Below are 23,428 nucleotides of genomic sequence, written 5' to 3' on the forward strand. Positions count from 1 at the left end.
AGGACAAATGCGTTGTTTGATTTGCTCCGGATGTCACACATTGGAGTAACCTCACTCCAGAGTTAACTGCATTCCATTTGTAAAGTTGGAAAAGCAACTTTTTAAATGCTCTATGTCAAGGTACAATCATTCATCAATTACCATTAATATAGTACAAGGCCTTTTGTGTGATTAAAACCGCTTCATATTCACAAATAGAACATGGTTAGTGTTCTGTGTATGATTTATTTAGTGAGTCTCAAATGCACAGAAGTAGCTGTACAGATTCCAAGTTTTACAGGTTCCCTGCTGTTTATACGCAAAGCTGTCATAGGATTGTGAAATCTTGGTCGTATGGCTTCTCTGACTTTATGAATTTTATACACAAATTCAGAATTTCTACTTCAAATCAAATGCAGCAAAAAATACAGAGGCCACACATGACTTATTTGTTTCATGGTGGTAACCCGAGCCCTTGCGTGCACAAGTTAGCACATGATACAACATTATTAGAATTGCAAGATGGCAAAAGTTTTGGGAGATCTTGCAAAAGTTCATCTTTATTTTTTTTTTCTCCAATGTCACTTGCGGGGCTCTGTACAGGTCAATTATCCAAACTAAGTCTAAAACGAATTATATTTTTAAAGTTTTTGTTTTAATGTTTTTAATCTAGTGCTTGTTAAAATGTTTACCTAAACACATATAGTCCAAGAGTTTGGTTGAGGCTTTCAGCACCTTTTTGTCTTGAAGTGTACCTTTTCTCATTGTGTCCAGATGTTCTAAACCTTAAGAGACCACAACAGGTGTTTCCAAAATGCGCCTGGCATGTTCAGACTTCTAGTGGAAGTCAGTTACAAGTATAGCATGTTGGGGATAGGCTACACAAGCCTTTCAGTGTTTCAGGTCTTACAGATCTTTCCAAAGCTACTTGACAATGCTTTTGTTGCAATTGTGGTAAAGACGGGATGAAGTCATTACAGAACTAAATGAATAGAAACTCATAGTTTTCCATCAGTTAATGATGAATGATTTGAGTGCCTTATTGTACACAATTTTATTTAGAGTTATATAGCTTTATAGATATTCTTTCTCGGCCAAGAAATGGAATGGTGTTTTCTTTTCGGCTTTTGTGGTATCTTCATTTAGAAAGCATTTTTGAAAATTGTACCTAAAAAGCAGCCCAAGAATCAGATTCATTCCCTTCAGGTTTGAGGCATGTGACTTTTATTTATAATACAAATTTAAAACACAAACTAACCCAAGTTCTGTCAGCAGAAGACAAATTAACTTTATGCAAATACTGATAATTTTTGTAGTAAAAATGTTTGTGACTAAAAAAAAAAGAAAGGGATTAAAATTGGGGTAAATAGCAGATTTAAAATACAATTTTGTTCTTCATAACACATATTTTCATGACTAATAGTAAGCTCTACTGTTATTTACATTTTTTATTTGTGTTTAATTTTAAATTTTAATTTTAATTAACCCTAACAGCAGAAGTTGGCAGCTTTTGTTACAAACTGTAACACTGTATAAATATATAAAATCTTGAAACTCTGACCTACTGAAAACTTGCTAGAACACAGAAAAAATAGTAAATAGTATTTGCTGATGCCACAGTCAGTTAAGTCAAATATTTAAGTCAAATGAATAAATCCCTTTAAAATTTGAAACCAAATTAGAAAGAAATTAGTTGTGGCTCAAGACTTTTGCATTTAGTAAAAAAAGAAAGAAAAAAAGGTGAGACTATCATGGTTTATGTCCACTACCCTGCATATTACTACAGTCTTGAGGACAGAAGGAGTTAAGGACTTTTAATCTGAAACTTTGTCAATTCCTCTGAGTCTGGTAGGGAAAGGGAAGAAGATCGCTTTCTGGAAAATAATGTACACAGGAGAATACATTTTCAGTGACTTACCAATTTGTCTATGATTTGCCAATTTAGTGATCAGGAATAGAGCCCTGGCTCCTGTCTGCTAGGCTTTTATTTTATTTTTTTACTGTTGGGATGTTCGTCTTTATTATTAAAATAACTATTTTATGGCCTGAAGCAAAACAGCCTTTCAGAGCCTTTACCAGCAGCACTGATGAAATCACTTCTTCGGAAAACAGATAAGAACTGTTAATGAACAACACCCTGCGTGGGAAGATCATTGCCAAAACCACCCCATGCAAAAAAACAAAGTAAAATAACTAAACAAACTGTTTTTCTAAAACAAGCAGGCTTACTTTAAAAACACAGAAACCCCCTATGCGTTCTTGTATGTACTTTAATCACTTTAATCCAGTCATTCTCAAACTTTCCTACTGTAGAAGCTAAAAAAAGGTTTTAAGAAAAAAAGTTTGGAATAATAAAAGTCAGCAAAAATGCATCAACAAGTTCAAATTTTAGTTTCCTTTTGAACCATACCGCACCTCACTTACACCAGCCAGAAGAAATGGAAAAAATGAAAGTGAACTTTAAGATTCTTTACATGTCTTTAATGCCCTTATTATCGCCTCATTCGATGCCTTCATCTGTCTGTTTTTGTTTCATATTATGTTTTATTATTTATAATCCATGTTTTGTCTTTTTATGAATTCTGGCAATTCATTTGCACTTGTAATAGAGAAAGGTTTTTAAGTTATGCATGCAAACATGTTCATAGATTTGCTTAGCATATTACCTTCTGTGGCTCACCTTGACTACCTGCTGACATTTGTCAGTATTTTAAAAAACAAACAAGTTCAGACACTTGCTGAAAGAGCTATGACTACACGGCTTACAGTCAGCACAACACAACAAAGCACATTGTTAAGGAGCTGTCACAACGTTTTACAACCGAAGCTCAAAACTTTGCACAAGTACAGACAACCCAACTCAGTGTTACAGTGATATTTCTATGCAGTGATGTTTTTGAAGCCACACTTTAAGTAGCCGGGTTAGAGGAGCATTGTGCAAACATAAACTGAATAAATATAATTAATTGTTGTCATTAGAAAGTGTAAAAAAATCTTTGTATAATTTTAAAAAGTTGAAGTATTTCAGCCCAAAAACTACAATCTTTATTTTAATTCCTAACAAAGAAAATATTTTTTACAAATATGCACATTTGCTCTCTATTCTATACAGTTTCCAATTTTTCTATATTACTTGTAAATCACTTAAAATCAGTGTTTTTATTGTTTTAGCCCCCGGAACAAGTCTGTTACGCTTAGATCAGCTCAATCAGTCCAACCGTCCAGTAAACTCAAAAAATATACCTGTATACACTTGCTCTTCTAAAAATAACATTTCATGATGTATCTTGCTTTTTTTGTTGTTTTTTAATTTCATTTTTATTTTCATTTTTTTATGTCATTCATTTTATTATGTATTTTATAAAAATGTGTTATTTTTGTATTGTAAAGTATTTAAAGAACCTTGTGACTGGTTTAGAAAGGTGTTATAGGAATAAAGTTTGTTATTTTTGTATCATGAAATGCAAATACGAAAACTAAACATTAACATTAACGTTTTAATCTTGTAGGATATCCAGTGTTAATTCCAGACCAGTATGTCACTCGATCATCAACCATAGGCCAAGGACATTTCTAACTTGCATGAACAATAACCCATTATGATAAGCCCTGTGTTCTCATCAAAAACCCTTTACAAAACAGTACTCTAGAAAAATGTGACTAACAGGAGTCAGCTCAGTTTCAACAAAAGAAGTTCTATTAAATTTCCCAATAATACTGCCCTGACAAAGCAAACTAAAAAAACAAGAAAACACACCTAATCCCTTTCAAGTTATTACATTTTACAAACCACTTGTGCGTCACTAGCTGTGTAGTGCGTTAAATCCATCTTAATGCCAACAAAATATATCTAGCTTAGGATGAATTAGATGTTATAGTCCATAATCTTTAAGTAAAAATATTAAAACGTAGTGGTGTATCATCTCTGCTCAGTCTGTATTTTAGGGAGCGAAACTTGGAATACAATTTACATTTCAGCAGTGCCTTTTAAAGCTGTACTTTCTTTTTTTTAATTGCCTCATCATACATCTGTCCCAAAGTCTTGAACTTTGGCCCCAAATCATCCAGATACTTAAAATCCTCTCCCATGTCGTGGAATGACAGTTTATCCAATGACTGACATATGCTGCCATCTCCTTCAAAGGCATAGCTGTGGGGTTGGTATGTTGGGTGGTCAACAACATTTCCATCAACCTCGTTACATCTCTGTGGAATTTAGAAGTCAAAAATAAATGGCTTGGCTTAATTTGTAAAACAAACAAAAAAGAGACATCACTCAGTATAGCGTTGAATTGCATTTGGTACAGCATGACTGCAGCCCTTCCACACATCATTGCTGTGCAGTCAGTGCAGTTTAATGAATGTGATCGTCAATAAAATCAAGTGCATTATAAGCCATATACAAGGCATGCTTTGTGTGAAATAAACCTCTTACCCTGTTGATATGGTCTTCAATGCGGTCAGCCGATCGAAGGCTGAAAGAACGTTGGTAAATTGATGAGCCGGCCTGCTTACAGAGAACAGGGTTGTCAGATTTTATTGCATCATATAATGCAAATGCATAATTTTCATAGTGCTTTGTTAACATAATCACTGATTTTCAATGTTTTGTAAACTATGAAGCCACATAAGAGTACTCCTTACCCGATAGGTGTTCATTCTGTTTGAGTTCCATGTAGAGTTCATCCTCTAAAAAAACCAAAATAAATTGTTCACTGCAGACTTAAATTTACTCTGAAAATCTGTGTATCTTTTCACACAAAATTATTTTTTAACTGCTTCAGCATCTACCCACTTTAGTAATTGAGTAATTAAATACTGAACATATAATAAAATGAAGCAAAGCTGCCATTATGTGTGTTTGTTAACATAAGAGTAAATCTGTGAGTATATTTATAAATGTTGTATTTTAATATTATATTTAATATTGGCAGTATAGAATAATAATACTTGTAATCAAACATCCTCACTAATGTTTCACTTTCTTTAAACTACTTTTAGTAGTATTTGTATGTGTGTAAAAGCTAACAAGCTAGCATGAGTTAAATATTTTATCCAAAAAAAGGTAAGGCAGTATTTTTTAACATAGGGGTTCCAGCACCCTCTTGTGGATCTAAAGTGGTAGCATGGCTATTCATCATAGAGTTTACCAGTGCCTAGTACAATTCTTTTATTACAATATGATATTATTATTATATTATATATTAAAATAATTTTATCTAGAAAATAAATAGGGTAAGGTAAACGGTTAAGAAGGAAAAGTTCTTTTTATTACAGCCATTGAGACTTACCATGCTTCTCATGCCATGGCTCCTGTAGGTTTCTTGTTGATGCATGCCTAGTGAGTGGAACTGTAGGAAAGACACAACAAAGCTAAATAAAAAAACAACAACAAGCCCTGCTCCTTTGGTCAGATTTGTGCCTTAAAGTTAAATATTTATGCCCATAATTAGGGATATATATTGTTAGGATTGTATTCATATGATACAGACACTGCTTATTGTTTACCTTTATTTATCTACACTTTTGTTGATGCTACAATGAACATTTTATTGTAAAATTAAAAGATTACATTGATAATAGCTGCTTTTAGACACTGACAAGTTCAGCCGGTCTTCATACTCGAGAGCTATGCTCGGCCCAGCATAACCATGGGTAATACCAAGTTGTTTACCTGTGATTGGCAGGACAGCTCACACGAAGTTTAGGATAGGTCAAACAAATTTGTGGTACATACTCTTGACTAGACTAGGGGTGAGTTGGCTATCCTTTATAAATGAGTTTACAAGGGTCTACAACGTTTCAGGATATGTAGCAAGTCTGTCTCCATACAGGTAGCTTTTTTTGTAAAACACATAAGGGGTGGATGAAAGCGGTTAAAAAAAGATAACTTTTCTACATGTTGCTTAATGGTCGTGGAACACATACTGTGATCCAGAACCACCTTTTTCACTTGTAAAAGGTTTGATTGTGCTCACAGTAACAAGAGTAAATGTTAATTCCCTAAAAATGTTCTCTTTCAGTTCATCAGTTTGTCTTCATTGCAGCACCTCTTGTCTGTCAGCTACATGCCAGTGAGTGTCAGAGAAGACACACCTTTCTATTCTCACATGATGTTCTTCACTCGGCAGGTACCAGGGTGTCTGCTAGTCACTCACATCTGTTTTATTATACGAATGAAATGGTTGTCATTGCCTTAACTTGCATTCAAGAATGAGTTTGATTTGGCTGTCAGATCTCCAGTGAGAGCCACGTTTAAGACAAGAAACTACAGTAGACACGTTTTTTTCGGATATAATTCTGATCTATTTAGAGAACTAAAAAAATCAAAAAATCAAAAATACACTGTTCACTTCAAGATTATTGTTTCAATTCTTATTCAACATTCCTCTCACTTCAAGTAAATAAGCAATGTACACTGAACATATAATAAAGTGCATATATTATATAATTAAAAAATCTAATAAAGTATTTGCAGAATATAGCCAAACATCCTCTACTTTTTTAACTTCACCTTTTTCCATAAAGTCAGCACTGTCATACATGACTCTTCCCACCCATTGCACAACTCATTTTAACCCCGACTTCTAAGCATTTAAAGAAGTGCTTAGAATTGATGCTTGTTCTGAGTTTATGAGATAATTTGTGCTAGAGAAAAAATTTGAATGCTTTTGGAAAGAAGAGAAGATGAGCTTCATTTTTGGTGTATCACGGTATAATAAAACATTTACAAAGCACTGCTGTCTGGAGACAAACAGAAAAGTGAGCTCTGCATAGTAGATTTTACCATGTGCATTTTACCATAATTGCTCAACCTTTTTGGACCTTTTTGGGCTATAGCGGAAATTCAAAAGCTTTATCATCAGGGAGCAATAAGTAATTTTGTCAAGGGACTTGTAATTGATGCTATACTTTAGGACCAAGCAGTCTGACACAAGAATCTGTTTAATAATGGTCCTCAGTACCCATCCCAAAGCTTAATTATCATGTACACTTAAAATAAACAAAAGAAAATATTTTAAAAAGCTTTACTCACCATGGTAGACACTGAGCTGTTGTACCTATTTACGTCATATGGTCCTTCTGTATCAATCTGGGATAGATAATTGAGCAGAAGAGGTTAATTAAGCATTGAATTCAGAAAATATTCAAGTTTTATAAAAAATGTTTTAAGTTGAATTACTTTTCAATTAAAAACATCTCAACAGATTTGAAAATGAAAATGTATCTATAGCACCTTCTTCTAAATAATAAAACTTTATGCTTTCTTAAGTGCTCACAAACTTCCCAAAACTGTATATTCATTGGTACAGAAATCAATTCCTACCTGTAGCTTACACTTAAAGACCACCATAGAGATTCACAACTTAATGCAGCAAATATGATCAGTACATCTAAAAATGAAGAAGCTGTTCCAACTTGTCTTCTCTATGATGTGCTCACACTTTTTAAACGTTTACCTTGCAGACTGTATGCAAACTCTTTCCTATAGCTGTATACACAGCATACATCTTAACCACTGCCTTACATACCTGTCTGTCATCAAAGAAAAATATGATAACAACTGGATTATAGCTGCCATTCATTTTAAGCAGGATTAACTGACACATTTTGGCTTCTCTCCTGATGTCTTTAACTACACTATGACTGTGTCCAAATTGGCACAACTGATGTCTCTTTTGGAAAAAAAAACCCTTCACCAAAAAAGAAAGAAAGTGTCAGAGTTGAGAGGTTGATCACCTGCATGGTATCCATCTGACCATTTGTCACTGCCATATTATCTACTTGTGACTGGACGAAATTGGGCTCGGTCTGAAGGAAAGAGAGAATATTAAAAAACATGTTTTGCTTGGTGGAGAAATATAGCACACCGTTGTCTTGAATTTACACGCAGAGAACATGACAAACCCACCGTGCATGGAGAGCACCCTCCTTCTTGATTGTACTGGATTAGAATAATAATACTTGTAATCAAACATCCTCACTAATGTTTCACTTTCTTTAAACTACTTTTAGTAGTATTTGTATGTGTGTAAAAGCTAACAAGCTAGCATGAGTTAAATATTTTATCCAAAAAAAGGTAAGGCAGTATTTTTTAACATAGGGGTTCCAGCACCCTCTTGTGGATCTAAAGTGGTAGCATGGCTATTCATCATAGAGTTTACCAGTGCCTAGTACAATTCTTTTATTACAATATGATATTATTATTATATTATATATTAAAATAATTTTATCTAGAAAATAAATAGGGTAAGGTAAACGGTTAAGAAGGAAAAGTTCTTTTTATTACAGCCATTGAGACTTACCATGCTTCTCATGCCATGGCTCCTGTAGGTTTCTTGTTGATGCATGCCTAGTGAGTGGAACTGTAGGAAAGACACAACAAAGCTAAATAAAAAAACAACAACAAGCCCTGCTCCTTTGGTCAGATTTGTGCCTTAAAGTTAAATATTTATGCCCATAATTAGGGATATATATTTTTAGGATTGTATTCATATGATACAGACACTGCTTATTGTTTACCTTTATTTATCTACACTTTTGTTGATGCTACAATGAACATTTTATTGTAAAATTAAAAGATTACATTGATAATAGCTGCTTTTAGACACTGACAAGTTCAGCCGGTCTTCATACTCGAGAGCTATGCTCGGCCCAGCATAACCATGGGTAATACCAAGTTGTTTACCTGTGATTGGCAGGACAGCTCACACGAAGTTTAGGATAGGTCAAACAAATTTGTGGTACATACTCTTGACTAGACTAGGGGTGAGTTGGCTATCCTTTATAAATGAGTTTACAAGGGTCTACAACGTTTCAGGATATGTAGCAAGTCTGTCTCCATACAGGTAGCTTTTTTTGTAAAACACATAAGGGGTGGATGAAAGCGGTTAAAAAAAGATAACTTTTCTACATGTTGCTTAATGGTCGTGGAACACATACTGTGATCCAGAACCACCTTTTTCACTTGTAAAAGGTTTGATTGTGCTCACAGTAACAAGAGTAAATGTTAATTCCCTAAAAATGTTCTCTTTCAGTTCATCAGTTTGTCTTCATTGCGGCACCTCTTGTCTGTCAGCTACATGCCAGTGAGTGTCAGAGAAGACACACCTTTCTATTCTCACATGATGTTCTTCACTCGGCAGGTACCAGGGTGTCTGCTAGTCACTCACATCTGTTTTATTATACGAATGAAATGGTTGTCATTGCCTTAACTTGCATTCAAGAATGAGTTTGATTTGGCTGTCAGATCTCCAGTGAGAGCCACGTTTAAGACAAGAAACTACAGTAGACACGTTTTTTTCGGATATAATTCTGATCTATTTAGAGAACTCAAAAAATCAAAAATACACTGTTCACTTCAAGATTATTGTTTCAATTCTTATTCAACATTCCTCTCACTTCAAGTAAATAAGCAATGTACACTGAACATATAATAAAGTGCATATATTATATAATTAAAAAATCTAATAAAGTATTTGCAGAATATTCAGAAAATATTCAAGTTTTATAAAAAATGTTTTAAGTTGAATTACTTTTCAATTAAAAACATCTCAACAGATTTGAAAATGAAAATGTATCTATAGCACCTTCTTCTAAATAATAAAACTTTATGCTTTCTTAAGTGCTCACAAACTTCCCAAAACTGTATATTCATTGGTACAGAAATCAATTCCTACCTGTAGCTTACACTTAAAGACCACCATAGAGATTCACAACTTAATGCAGCAAATATGATCAGTACATCTAAAAATGAAGAAGCTGTTCCAACTTGTCTTCTCTATGATGTGCTCACACTTTTTAAACGTTTACCTTGCAGACTGTATGCAAACTCTTTCCTATAGCTGTATACACAGCATACATCTTAACCACTGCCTTACATACCTGTCTGTCATCAAAGAAAAATATGATAACAACTGGATTATAGCTGCCATTCATTTTAAGCAGGATTAACTGACACATTTTGGCTTCTCTCCTGATGTCTTTAACTACACTATGACTGTGTCCAAATTGGCACAACCGATGTCTCTTTTGGAAAAAAAAACCCTTCACCAAAAAAGAAAGAAAGTGTCAGAGTTGAGAGGTTGATCACCTGCATGGTATCCATCTGACCATTTGTCACTGCCATATTATCTACTTGTGACTGGACGAAATTGGGCTCGGTCTGAAGGAAAGAGAGAATATTAAAAAACATGTTTTGCTTGGTGGAGAAATATAGCACACCGTTGTCTTGAATTTACACGCAGAGAACATGACAAACCCACCGTGCATGGAGAGCACCCTCCTTCTTGATTGTACTGGATTAGAATAATAATACTTGTAATCAAACATCCTCACTAATGTTTCACTTTCTTTAAACTACTTTTAGTAGTATTTGTATGTGTGTAAAAGCTAACAAGCTAGCATGAGTTAAATATTTTATCCAAAAAAAGGTAAGGCAGTATTTTTTAACATAGGGGTTCCAGCACCCTCTTGTGGATCTAAAGTGGTAGCATGGCTATTCATCATAGAGTTTACCAGTGCCTAGTACAATTCTTTTATTACAATATGATATTATTATTATATTATATATTAAAATAATTTTATCTAGAAAATAAATAGGGTAAGGTAAACAGTTAAGAAGGAAAAGTTCTTTTTATTACAGCCATTGAGACTTACCATGCTTCTCATGCCATGGCTCCTGTAGGTTTCTTGTTGATGCATGCCTAGTGAGTGGAACTGTAGGAAAGACACAACAAAGCTAAATAAAAAAACAACAACAAGCCCTGCTCCTTTGGTCAGATTTGTGCCTTAAAGTTAAATATTTATGCCCATAATTAGGGATATATATTGTTAGGATTGTATTCATATGATACAGACACTGCTTATTGTTTACCTTTATTTATCTACACTTTTGTTGATGCTACAATGAACATTTTATTGTAAAATTAAAAGATTACATTGATAATAGCTGCTTTTAGACACTGACAAGTTCAGCCGGTCTTCATACTCGAGAGCTATGCTCGGCCCAGCATAACCATGGGTAATACCAAGTTGTTTACCTGTGATTGGCAGGACAGCTCACACGAAGTTTAGGATAGGTCAAACAAATTTGTGGTACATACTCTTGACTAGACTAGGGGTGAGTTGGCTATCCTTTATAAATGAGTTTACAAGGGTCTACAACGTTTCAGGATATGTAGCAAGTCTGTCTCCATACAGGTAGCTTTTTTTGTAAAACACATAAGGGGTGGATGAAAGCGGTTAAAAAAAGATAACTTTTCTACATGTTGCTTAATGGTCGTGGAACACATACTGTGATCCAGAACCACCTTTTTCACTTGTAAAAGGTTTGATTGTGCTCACAGTAACAAGAGTAAATGTTAATTCCCTAAAAATGTTCTCTTTCAGTTCATCAGTTTGTCTTCATTGCGGCACCTCTTGTCTGTCAGCTACATGCCAGTGAGTGTCAGAGAAGACACACCTTTCTATTCTCACATGATGTTCTTCACTCGGCAGGTACCAGGGTGTCTGCTAGTCACTCACATCTGTTTTATTATACGAATGAAATGGTTGTCATTGCCTTAACTTGCATTCAAGAATGAGTTTGATTTGGCTGTCAGATCTCCAGTGAGAGCCACGTTTAAGACAAGAAACTACAGTAGACACGTTTTTTTCGGATATAATTCTGATCTATTTAGAGAACTCAAAAAATCAAAAATACACTGTTCACTTCAAGATTATTGTTTCAATTCTTATTCAACATTCCTCTCACTTCAAGTAAATAAGCAATGTACACTGAACATATAATAAAGTGCATATATTATATAATTAAAAAATCTAATAAAGTATTTGCAGAATATTCAGAAAATATTCAAGTTTTATAAAAAATGTTTTAAGTTGAATTACTTTTCAATTAAAAACATCTCAACAGATTTGAAAATGAAAATGTATCTATAGCACCTTCTTCTAAATAATAAAACTTTATGCTTTCTTAAGTGCTCACAAACTTCCCAAAACTGTATATTCATTGGTACAGAAATCAATTCCTACCTGTAGCTTACACTTAAAGACCACCATAGAGATTCACAACTTAATGCAGCAAATATGATCAGTACATCTAAAAATGAAGAAGCTGTTCCAACTTGTCTTCTCTATGATGTGCTCACACTTTTTAAACGTTTACCTTGCAGACTGTATGCAAACTCTTTCCTATAGCTGTATACACAGCATACATCTTAACCACTGCCTTACATACCTGTCTGTCATCAAAGAAAAATATGATAACAACTGGATTATAGCTGCCATTCATTTTAAGCAGGATTAACTGACACATTTTGGCTTCTCTCCTGATGTCTTTAACTACACTATGACTGTGTCCAAATTGGCACAACCGATGTCTCTTTTGGAAAAAAAAACCCTTCACCAAAAAAGAAAGAAAGTGTCAGAGTTGAGAGGTTGATCACCTGCATGGTATCCATCTGACCATTTGTCACTGCCATATTATCTACTTGTGACTGGACGAAATTGGGCTCGGTCTGAAGGAAAGAGAGAATATTAAAAAACATGTTTTGCTTGGTGGAGAAATATAGCACACCGTTGTCTTGAATTTACACGCAGAGAACATGACAAACCCACCGTGCATGGAGAGCACCCTCCTTCTTGATTGTACTGGATTAGAATAATAATACTTGTAATCAAACATCCTCACTAATGTTTCACTTTCTTTAAACTACTTTTAGTAGTATTTGTATGTGTGTAAAAGCTAACAAGCTAGCATGAGTTAAATATTTTATCCAAAAAAAGGTAAGGCAGTATTTTTTAACATAGGGGTTCCAGCACCCTCTTGTGGATCTAAAGTGGTAGCATGGCTATTCATCATAGAGTTTACCAGTGCCTAGTACAATTCTTTTATTACAATATGATATTATTATTATATTATATATTAAAATAATTTTATCTAGAAAATAAATAGGGTAAGGTAAACAGTTAAGAAGGAAAAGTTCTTTTTATTACAGCCATTGAGACTTACCATGCTTCTCATGCCATGGCTCCTGTAGGTTTCTTGTTGATGCATGCCTAGTGAGTGGAACTGTAGGAAAGACACAACAAAGCTAAATAAAAAAACAACAACAAGCCCTGCTCCTTTGGTCAGATTTGTGCCTTAAAGTTAAATATTTATGCCCATAATTAGGGATATATATTGTTAGGATTGTATTCATATGATACAGACACTGCTTATTGTTTACCTTTATTTATCTACACTTTTGTTGATGCTACAATGAACATTTTATTGTAAAATTAAAAGATTACATTGATAATAGCTGCTTTTAGACACTGACAAGTTCAGCCGGTCTTCATACTCGAGAGCTATGCTCGGCCCAGCATAACCATGGGTAATACCAAGTTGTTTACCTGTGATTGGCAGGACAGCTCACACGAAGTTTAGGATAGGTCAAACAAATTTGTGGTACATACTCTTGACTAGACTAGGGGTGAGTTGGCTATCCTTTATAAATGAGTTTACAAGGGTCTACAACGTTTCAGGATATGTAGCAAGTCTGTCTCCATACAGGTAGCTTTTTTTGTAAAACACATAAGGGGTGGATGAAAGCGGTTAAAAAAAGATAACTTTTCTACATGTTGCTTAATGGTCGTGGAACACATACTGTGATCCAGAACCACCTTTTTCACTTGTAAAAGGTTTGATTGTGCTCACAGTAACAAGAGTAAATGTTAATTCCCTAAAAATGTTCTCTTTCAGTTCATCAGTTTGTCTTCATTGCGGCACCTCTTGTCTGTCAGCTACATGCCAGTGAGTGTCAGAGAAGACACACCTTTCTATTCTCACATGATGTTCTTCACTCGGCAGGTACCAGGGTGTCTGCTAGTCACTCACATCTGTTTTATTATACGAATGAAATGGTTGTCATTGCCTTAACTTGCATTCAAGAATGAGTTTGATTTGGCTGTCAGATCTCCAGTGAGAGCCACGTTTAAGACAAGAAACTACAGTAGACACGTTTTTTTCGGATATAATTCTGATCTATTTAGAGAACTCAAAAAATCAAAAATACACTGTTCACTTCAAGATTATTGTTTCAATTCTTATTCAACATTCCTCTCACTTCAAGTAAATAAGCAATGTACACTGAACATATAATAAAGTGCATATATTATATAATTAAAAAATCTAATAAAGTATTTGCAGAATATTCAGAAAATATTCAAGTTTTATAAAAAATGTTTTAAGTTGAATTACTTTTCAATTAAAAACATCTCAACAGATTTGAAAATGAAAATGTATCTATAGCACCTTCTTCTAAATAATAAAACTTTATGCTTTCTTAAGTGCTCACAAACTTCCCAAAACTGTATATTCATTGGTACAGAAATCAATTCCTACCTGTAGCTTACACTTAAAGACCACCATAGAGATTCACAACTTAATGCAGCAAATATGATCAGTACATCTAAAAATGAAGAAGCTGTTCCAACTTGTCTTCTCTATGATGTGCTCACACTTTTTAAACGTTTACCTTGCAGACTGTATGCAAACTCTTTCCTATAGCTGTATACACAGCATACATCTTAACCACTGCCTTACATACCTGTCTGTCATCAAAGAAAAATATGATAACAACTGGATTATAGCTGCCATTCATTTTAAGCAGGATTAACTGACACATTTTGGCTTCTCTCCTGATGTCTTTAACTACACTATGACTGTGTCCAAATTGGCACAACTGATGTCTCTTTTGGAAAAAAAAACCCTTCACCAAAAAAGAAAGAAAGTGTCAGAGTTGAGAGGTTGATCACCTGCATGGTATCCATCTGACCATTTGTCACTGCCATATTATCTACTTGTGACTGGACGAAATTGGGCTCGGTCTGAAGGAAAGAGAGAATATTAAAAAACATGTTTTGCTTGGTGGAGAAATATAGCACACCGTTGTCTTGAATTTACGCACAGAGAACATGACAAACCCACCGTGCATGGAGAGCACCCTCCTTCTTGATTGTACTGGATTAGAGTCTGATTGCCCTCATCTTGTGGCAAAATCTTATCTGGTCCAAACTTGCAGAAAAATGCAATTAGAAGCACTGCAGACACACATGAAACAAATGCTAAGAACACAGTGTGCATCTTGTCTTTGTGTTTTATTGAACTGTCATTGCCATGGGTACCAGAAGGTCTCCCAAGTAGTACATTAAAGTTGGTTGGGAAAGCAGAAGAGCCGAGTCTTCCTTATGAACAACAGATGTGACTGTGGTTGTACTAAGGAGTTCTAAAAGTGTAACTGTCTGATTGGGTTATTCCTAAAAATTAAAGCATTTCTTACAGTGAAACTGAAAATTGAAAACAAAAAGGTTTTGCGGTCAACACTTGTGTATTAATGCTAATACAGATTTTTTGTTTTTACCTTCAAAAACACAGGAGACTATAATCTTATTAGAATTTATAATAGCTCAGTTTTGTCTTCTCACTGCTTTTAATACTCACACAAAAATGCAAGCAATCCTATAATAACCAACCCAATGCCAGCTGGTCCAAGACGGGTTGAAAGCGGCTCTCTGTCGCGACAAACATCATTTTCATCACACTGACACACGGTCAATTGCAGAGTGTCATGTCCAGCTATGCCCTGTTGGTCCATAATCACCAGGGGAATGGAATAGTTAAGATAAGGAAGTGTCTTCTGGCTAACAAGAGATACTTCCTCACCTGTGTGGGGTGAGAAAACAGCATGGGGGTTTGTGGCTTTTTCCCAGAAATGTTTGTTTAATATAGAAATGAGGGTTAACATATATCTAAATGTACCAACCATAGTCAGGTTCTATTTTCCACTGTTGCTTTTGTGTTTCATCCCCCAGAGTAAAGTGGAAGGGTCCACTGTAAGGAATGGCATCTAGGTCCTTTGCACGCACCTTGACCTTGTTAACCTTGTTTCCACACATGACAGCGCTGTTGTTGACCAGTTTAGGAATATTGTCATTGATGTCCGTCAGGTGGATCCTGACAGTGCATGTGCTCGTGGCTGGAGGCTGACCTTTGAAACCACAGCAAAATTAAAAAAAATTGCTTTGTTATTCCAAAGATTTGTTTAAGAAATTATCCAATTTATTTTAACAATAGTAGAGCTTCTGTGTACCATCATCTATGGCAGCTATGACGACTGTGTAAACATTCTCGTCATCAACAAATCGTGACTCTCTGTCCATCCTCTTAGTTGATTTGATTTCTCCTGTTTTGGTATCAATGGCCACCCAGTCAGCTGGATCTGTTAGGAGCACAAACCTAAAGAGTAATCAGAGAGTGGTGCAGAACATATTAGATGAAAATACTGAGTTTAGCTTGTGGAAACCAAAGTTGTAGCTTTTTGTGTACTGCAGTGCAAAGGGCGTTACTCCCTCAGTAGCCATTTCTAACTTAATCATGTTATGCTTCACTGTGACACCTACTGGCCTTGCAGTGGTAAGGCCACTGTTGTATAGGCTTATTTTCTGATAATCTATATGACCAGGTGTCGATAAAGACATGATTAGCTTGGGATAGCTACCATTTCTTGTTGCTTATCACGCTTTGCAGGATCTGTTTTTTCTTTCAAGAAAGAAGAAGAAATAAAAGGGTTTAAATAAAACCCTTGTCAGTCTCTATTTTATGTTGTAGCTTACAGGCAGAATGAAAAATCTTGGATTCACATTAGACTCAATCGATGAGATTATCATGAACTACAGTACAGTATAACTCAAATTAAGTCAACTGACCCAACCTTTATGTCAAGAAGTGTTATTGCTGAGGAGATTTGGGCCACTTGGGGTTTGTTCTATAAACATAGCAGATTTAGTCATGATTTAGTAACTGAGTATTATCAATAATCAATGCCGCAGAGTTTTACTGGCACAAATGCAATTTTATTGGCCTGTAAAAAACGTATATATATTATTATTTGTAAATATTAATGCAGTTTTATTAATATTTTATTTTATTTCACTTTAAATCAGAAAAAATGATGTTACGCAAGCCTTGAAATATGCTTCTAGATATGTTTCTACTGCAAGTCTATTCTTAGGCACAAATGTGGGTGAAGCACTCAGGTTTACATGGGGACAACTGAGCGCTACACAGCCGAGTGTTATCAAAGAAAAAAATTGTGTTGAGGATTTTTTATAATTGAGTTATTCGAATGACTCAAAGAATCATTGCAGCCCTTATATATTTATGTCAATCAAAATAAGCTTTGTAGAAAGGTTGTAGACACCCTACCTGGTAATATTAGAGTCGACATCATGAACCTTTGGCTTGAACAGCACCTTTCCTGGCTCTGCTTCCTCCTTCAAGTGCATGTCATCTATAGCTTTTTCAAACTCTGGTGGATCGTTGGTATCAATCATTTTTAGAGTGACATTGGCTCTGTCTGTAGGTGGATTTGTGCCAGCACAAACAAATATGTCTTCAATGTTTTTTACTCCAATCTGCAGGTTTATTGAAGTTGTGCGTTCAAAATTTTTTTTCTGAAACACACAACACGTACACACACAAACAACTTTTATTAAATGCTGATACAGTTTTTGTGATAAAACATTAGTGGACTAGTTCTTCCCAGAGTAAAATAATCAAGTTTTTAATCCAAGTGAGAAAAGCAGAATTACCTTGACAATACTCAGGACACCCTCATTTGTTTCTGGATCAGTTTCAATTTTGTAGATTCCTTCTTCATTCCCTGCAATAATGGAGTACTTGGCACGCCATGCATCAGTGTTTGGAGTGTCTTTATCCTCCACAGCAACTCTCAAAACATTAGCAATGGTCTCCATTTCTATTGCTTCACCGTTGTACTAAAAAGAAGGAAAAATTTCAAACGTTTAATATGTGCGTCTGTTAAAAAGCACTTTTAGTAAGTAAAATAATTGATACCTGTCTCTGCTTAAATCTTGGTTGGTGAGTGTTCGCATCGACAATGTTCAGGGTAACAACAGCAGTAGAGGACTGAGTCTTTGGCTTTGTTCCACGATCTTTTGCTTGTAAGACGATGGTATACTTTGTTGCTTTCTGAAACATATAAAATATATTTGAGATATTTGAAAATTCTACATGTTTATTTGCATGTACATTAACTTTTCAAAGATTTAGCAAGAATATCGCAATAAATCTCACATCATAGTCAAAGCATCCTTTTAAGGTGAGTTTGGCCAGTCCTCCTGGAAGTTGCTGCACAGCAATTTTGGGCTCTGCTGGAGTCTGTGAAACCATCGTGATGTTAAATTCAGAGTTGGGTGTGCTCTCCTTATCTTTGTCTGTGACCACCAGGGTAACTGGCAAAAGGCCTTTAAGAAGTTGGGTAAAGACAAACAAGGAGAGTTGGAGAGTAAATGTGGGATAAAGAAAAGGTTTTCAGTCAGGAAAACATAACTATAGAACTATGTAGTATGATTATAGTAAGATGAAATATGAGACTTTGGTTTGAAATGATTCTATATTCTCAAAGAGTCTTAATATCATTTGTTTTATTTTTTTAGTGTTTGAAATAGAAAATGTGCACACTATGAGTTATTTACCACACCGTATACTCACTTCCTTGTATATTTTCTTTTACATTAACTGTTACTTCAGGAAAAGAGAACTTGGGTGGATTATCATTTATGTCTTGTATTTCAACATCAAATGCTAGTTCCTTGTCTAGTTTTTCACCCGTATTTCTGTCCAAGACATCAAAGTTAATCTGTGGATAAAAAAAGACGCATCACTTAAAAAGCATCAATATCAGTTGCGTTTATTGTCAGAGGAATTTATATTCCAGTATTAGCTCACATGGTAAAGTGGCTTTTGCTCCCTGTCCACTTTTTTATGTGCAAAGACGGCTCCAGTGTTTTCATTGATGGTAAACACGTCCGGCACACCATCACCACTTAAACGGAACCTAAAGTCTTTCCCCTGAATCTTGTCGTTATACATCTAGTCAAGATACAATCAGGCTGTTAATTTTTGCATATTAGATTTGTCCATAGTGACCAGTCATATCATTTATCAGTATCAGTTATTTCTTTCATATAATTTCCTTACCACTGAAATCTCTATGGGGTACTGTGCATCCTTCTCTTCTTCTAATTCAATTGTAGATAAGATCCATCTTCTTTTGGAACGCACCAGGAGATCCTGATAAGGCCAAAATATGGACCAAACTTTACACCAGCTTTGTTTTCTACAGAAAGTTATTTTACAAAAATAGCCTTAACAAACAGATAAAGTAAAAATTATGTTTACCCTTTTGGAAGGGCTGCTGTACTTGCTACCATAACAATCTGCCACGGCTGCTGCAGCAACCTATATGCAACAGGAAAACATTGCTGTGAGATTCAGTTGCTGTAGCAAACTTCAGTGTGCACTGGGACAGAAACTCAGGTCTCCCTTCTATCACAAAACAAATATACACAGGAGTCCCTTCACACATATGGGGAAGTCAGTTTCTTGTTCAAATTAATCTGCATGTTAATAAGAAAAACAGAATCATTTGTACAAGTATTGGAGAAGGAACTCATGATGAATGTCTCAGTGAATAATAAGATGTTGTTTTTTTTATGACAGCCTGATGACAAATTAACAGTAATGAGTGGGAAGTGATCATTATTTAATCAACTCCTGCAATTCTAACATAATTCATGAAGTATAATTGCATTGAACTAATGATTTTCAGGTGAACATCTGTAGCATTGTGTAACTGCGGGCCATAAGTGACTTGAAATGAAACCTTGTCTCTTCTTTCTTGCTCTCTTCCTTCCCTGCCTTTACAGACTTCCTCTGCTCAAAAGCCATTGCTAAGTTACTGTTAAGGGCACATATAGACAGCTAAAATAGTAAATAAATCATTAACTTGAGCACAAACAGCAGTCCCAGTGCTTAATGTTAACAGTTATAATCCTAAAGTTAAGACAGGTCAAAACAGGTTAATGATAAGGAGAACCTATAGTCCTATGTCGGGACATGCAGAGATCTTCACACACAAAATAAATATCATCAGAGGTGGGAAGTAACAAAGTGTAAATACTTCGTTACTGTACTCATGTACAGACTACTTTTTACTTTTACTGCCTGCATTTTTAAACAAGTGTCTATACTTTCTACTCCTTACATTTTCAAAGCAGCTTTAGCACATTTGGGTGGGTTATTATTTTGTCTCTGTGACCCTTCACACATCAAACCGATTTGACCCTAAACAGAAAAACGTGAGTGGCAGTCCTGTTCATGCATTAATCACCAGAGGATGTTGCATAAAAAGAGATGACGTGTACCAAATTTACGGGTTAAAAGTAGACCGGTGCTTTTTGTTTTTGCCACAACACCGGAACAACAGCAGATCTACGGAAGTCATGTTTGTGGTACTTTGGCATCGAAGCTAGTCCTACAGAAGAGGAGTGAATATACAGGGAGTGATTTTTGTGTTTTGTGTCTTTGTTGGTTGCTCTAATGTGTTTAACATATCTACAAATGAATACTGACATTACTTTTATAGAGAATAAAGGTGACCTTGGTTCTTGCAACCTGTAGAAACTATTACACAGCCTCACCATATGGCTTAGAACAAATGACATTTTTAAGTATTAGTTTAGTTTGGGTTGTTCATGATGCTTATTTTCACTAGGGATCACACACAAAAACAGATGTCTCATATATGGCAGCATCTGAACAGGGACTCAAACAAACAATTTGCAGATTACTAGTAAGGTGTACCAACCTCTGGTCTTCATCTTGTTTAGGTTGCTGTGTAACTGCTATAGTTGCACAAGCTGCACACCCTAGCACACAACCATGAGCCCCACGAAAGTGTATAAATCCCCAACAACTCTGTTACAGATACTGGCACAATACACAGTATTTTACTGAGAGATGACAGGAACTGTTGGGTGGAGCTGGCAAGAGGGGAGCTCTAGGGTCACTGCATACTACCTTGACCAAAGCCTTTCAATGAGGTCCTACTTATACATATCTATATATATCTGTATCTATCTATCGATATATAATCAAAAGTTTAAGACCACTTGAAAAATGGCAACAACAAAAAAATTGCATGGCTGGATCTTAACGAGGTTCCAAGCAGGGCTTCAACCAGTGTTGCCAACTCCTCAGTAAGGAAAATCACTATTGGCTGTCCTAAAAGTCGCTAGAAGTTGCTAAATTACGTCATTGTCATCTAATTAGCATAATTGGTCATGCTAATGTAATTGTAACCTGTTGGAGAGAGAAATAACATCGTGGAAGAGACATAAAGTCAGTAAAAAAACGTCTTAAATGCATTTATAATTTATTTAGAACTACAAATTAAATTTCTTTTAGCAATTATTGTTTTTTTTAATGTAACAATTCCAACCCTGCTCCTTTTCCGGGCTTGGACCGGCAAAAGTGACCCGAAATAGGCACTCTGGTGGAGTTACCTTGTGTGTGTGTGTTTATAAGTAGTTTTAAACCTTGTGGTCCACAAAGCAACATAACAGTAAAAGAAGAACTGACTGCGTTACAGTCAGTGCGGGAGCAGCGGCTTGGCTCATGCGCGATTCATTTGCAGTTTGGACGCATAGGTGTGAACATCTCCTGCCCTAATAGCAGCTGGGGGAGGGCTATCCTCGGCCTGTGAGCGCTTTGGCACGGGCAAGGTGCACCTGCTGCTTATTGAGAGTAAGAGCGATACGCGCTTTCACGTCAAAAAGTCGTCATAAATAAGTCTCCAATAACACCAAAAAAAAGTCGCCGGATTTGTCGCTAGTCGCTTTTTTAGAAAAAAAAAGTCGCTAAATATAGCGACAAAGTCGCTAAGTTAGCAACACTGGCTTCAACATGCTAGAAGAAGAAATGGGAGTGAGACAAGACATTTTTTGAGTATGCAATTTATTAAAAGCACTCCCATTCCTTCTTGTTGCATGTTGAAGCTCTGCTTGGAACCTTGTTAAGATCCGACCATGCAATTTTTTGTTGTTGCCATTTTTCAGGTTTTCTTAAACTTTTGATCAGGGCTCTATATTTAGTTTTTGTGTATAGTTTTTTTTTATTTATATATACTTTTATCCACATTCATCTTAAAGCCTAAAGGTCTTCTGTAAGTTTCATATAAAATAAACAAGTGAAGAGTGTGCTTAAACCTTTGCAACAGTATGAAACATTTTGTGCTTTATTTTAATATAATTGGCTCCCTCAAATACAAAATATGGAAAACCATTCAAACAAAGTACCCAAAATTTGTTGAAGTCATTTATATCAATATTTTCTGGATTTTTTTTTCTGAATGAAGAATAATCATCTGACAAACATGCAGTATTATAGCATTTAGTTTACCAAGTGCAGATGACAGGACATATATTATGTTATTAGCTACTAAATAAAATAGTAAATAATTAAATGAGCTTCAGACAATAATAGGAAGGTCTGTAGGCTAGTACATATAGTACGATGGATGAACCTGGGAGTGAGCATATAGGTGTGTGAGCAAATAGCTTCTTGATTGATTGTTTTTCCCACAACAGAAACTAAATATACTGCAAAGTAAATTTAAACACCTAAAGCACCTGAGCACCTAAAGGCTTATTCACCGAATACACTGTGTTAAAGTTCATAGTCCACAAGCTGTAACAACACTGCATAGAACAAGTTCTGCTTGCGTTGCTCATCTATCTCTTGTGAACGGATGGGAACTTATACATTAACAGAAGCTAAATGCTCTATGCAGGTTAATGTAACCTGAAAATATCATTAGATATAATACAAATAAACATTACAGAAAAAATATCAAACATTGAAATTGATGTTTATCTTCAGTGGTGAATACAATTATCTTTTTTGGGTTTAACAATAAGAATAAGAAAAAGAATAACAATAAGAATTTATAAGACAGTCCCTTATCAATACTGAAGATTATTAAAAAGGTTGTACTCACCAACAGAAAAAGGGAGATCCTCATCTTGCTCTACACTCCTTAGAGCACTCTGCTGGAGTGCTCTAAGTTTCAAAAACAGCTTGACTAGGAGTGCGGGAAAGCCCTGCCCACAGCTGCTGTAGAGAGCAGATTGGCTGACTTTCCAGTCTACACAGACCTGCGTCTTCATGCTGTACTATTTGATGTATCAGGGTGCAATAAATGTATTTTTTTTCCAGTTTTGTGCAGTAAAAGACCAGTTGGTTATGCATCCCATAAATGTGCCTGTATAAATGTCCTTCATGAGAGAATGTATAAGCTACTGTGAGTTTTTAGTCTGTGGGTGTGCTTCGCAGCTCAGGTGTACATCCCTCCAGCTCTACAGCTCAGGTTACCGTGTTTTATTTATGCGCGGCCTACATCATATGCAAATGAAGTTTGACTCCACAGATCCTTCAGCTTAGTCGCTTTGAGAACCTTTTAAGCACACAGGTAAAAGTAGCTTCACTTATACTCAGTCAGTGATATGTTACACACACTCTGTATGTGCCTTCTCTACCTGCGTA

General features: G+C 35.4%; 1 protein-coding gene across 2 annotated transcripts; it reads right to left on the reverse strand.

The window, feature by feature from the left end:
- Positions 1-1,500: 1,500 nt before the first annotated feature.
- Positions 1,501-23,151, reverse strand: LOC146645415 (cadherin-like protein 26). 2 transcript variants are annotated; one of them, XM_085394761.1, is made up of 21 exons: positions 22,884-23,151; positions 19,226-19,285; positions 19,025-19,117; positions 18,773-18,916; positions 18,536-18,683; positions 18,119-18,288; positions 17,879-18,013; positions 17,614-17,799; positions 17,228-17,475; positions 16,113-16,258; positions 15,786-16,010; positions 15,464-15,685; positions 14,951-15,063; positions 14,779-14,850; positions 12,992-13,051; positions 12,426-12,497; positions 7,016-7,072; positions 5,271-5,330; positions 4,624-4,668; positions 4,415-4,486; positions 1,501-4,185 (listed from the first exon to the last, which is right to left on the reverse strand). In XM_085394761.1, exons 1-21 carry the CDS (start codon positions 22,905-22,907, stop codon positions 3,967-3,969), a joined length of 2,571 nt encoding a protein of 856 aa, XP_085250887.1. In that variant the 5' UTR covers positions 22,908-23,151; the 3' UTR covers positions 1,501-3,966. The 2 variants fall into 2 exon arrangements, with proteins under 2 accessions (XP_085250887.1, XP_085250886.1); XM_085394760.1 differs by lacking the exons at positions 12,426-12,497; positions 12,992-13,051.
- Between the last annotated feature and the right edge of the window lie 277 nt (positions 23,152-23,428).

The sequence above is a fragment of the Rhamphochromis longiceps genome, linkage group LG20 (assembly GCF_057381845.1).
Source record: "Rhamphochromis longiceps isolate RC_006_pf linkage group LG20, R_longiceps_female_GT1.1, whole genome shotgun sequence".
Lineage (NCBI taxonomy): Eukaryota > Metazoa > Chordata > Actinopteri > Cichliformes > Cichlidae > Rhamphochromis > Rhamphochromis longiceps.

Bases quoted from the DNA above. Each gene is read 5' to 3' on its own strand.
- LOC146645415 (XM_085394761.1), bottom strand. From the start codon at position 22,907: ATGAGGATCTCCCTTTTTCTGTTG. The intron at 19,286-22,883 runs GTGAGTACAACC...TGTTGCATATAG, and splicing joins GGATCTCCCTTTTTCTGTTG to GTTGCTGCAGCAGCCGTGGC. The intron at 15,064-15,463 runs GTGAGTATTAAA...GTGTGTCTGCAG, and splicing joins AGGATTGCTTGCATTTTTGT to TGCTTCTAATTGCATTTTTC.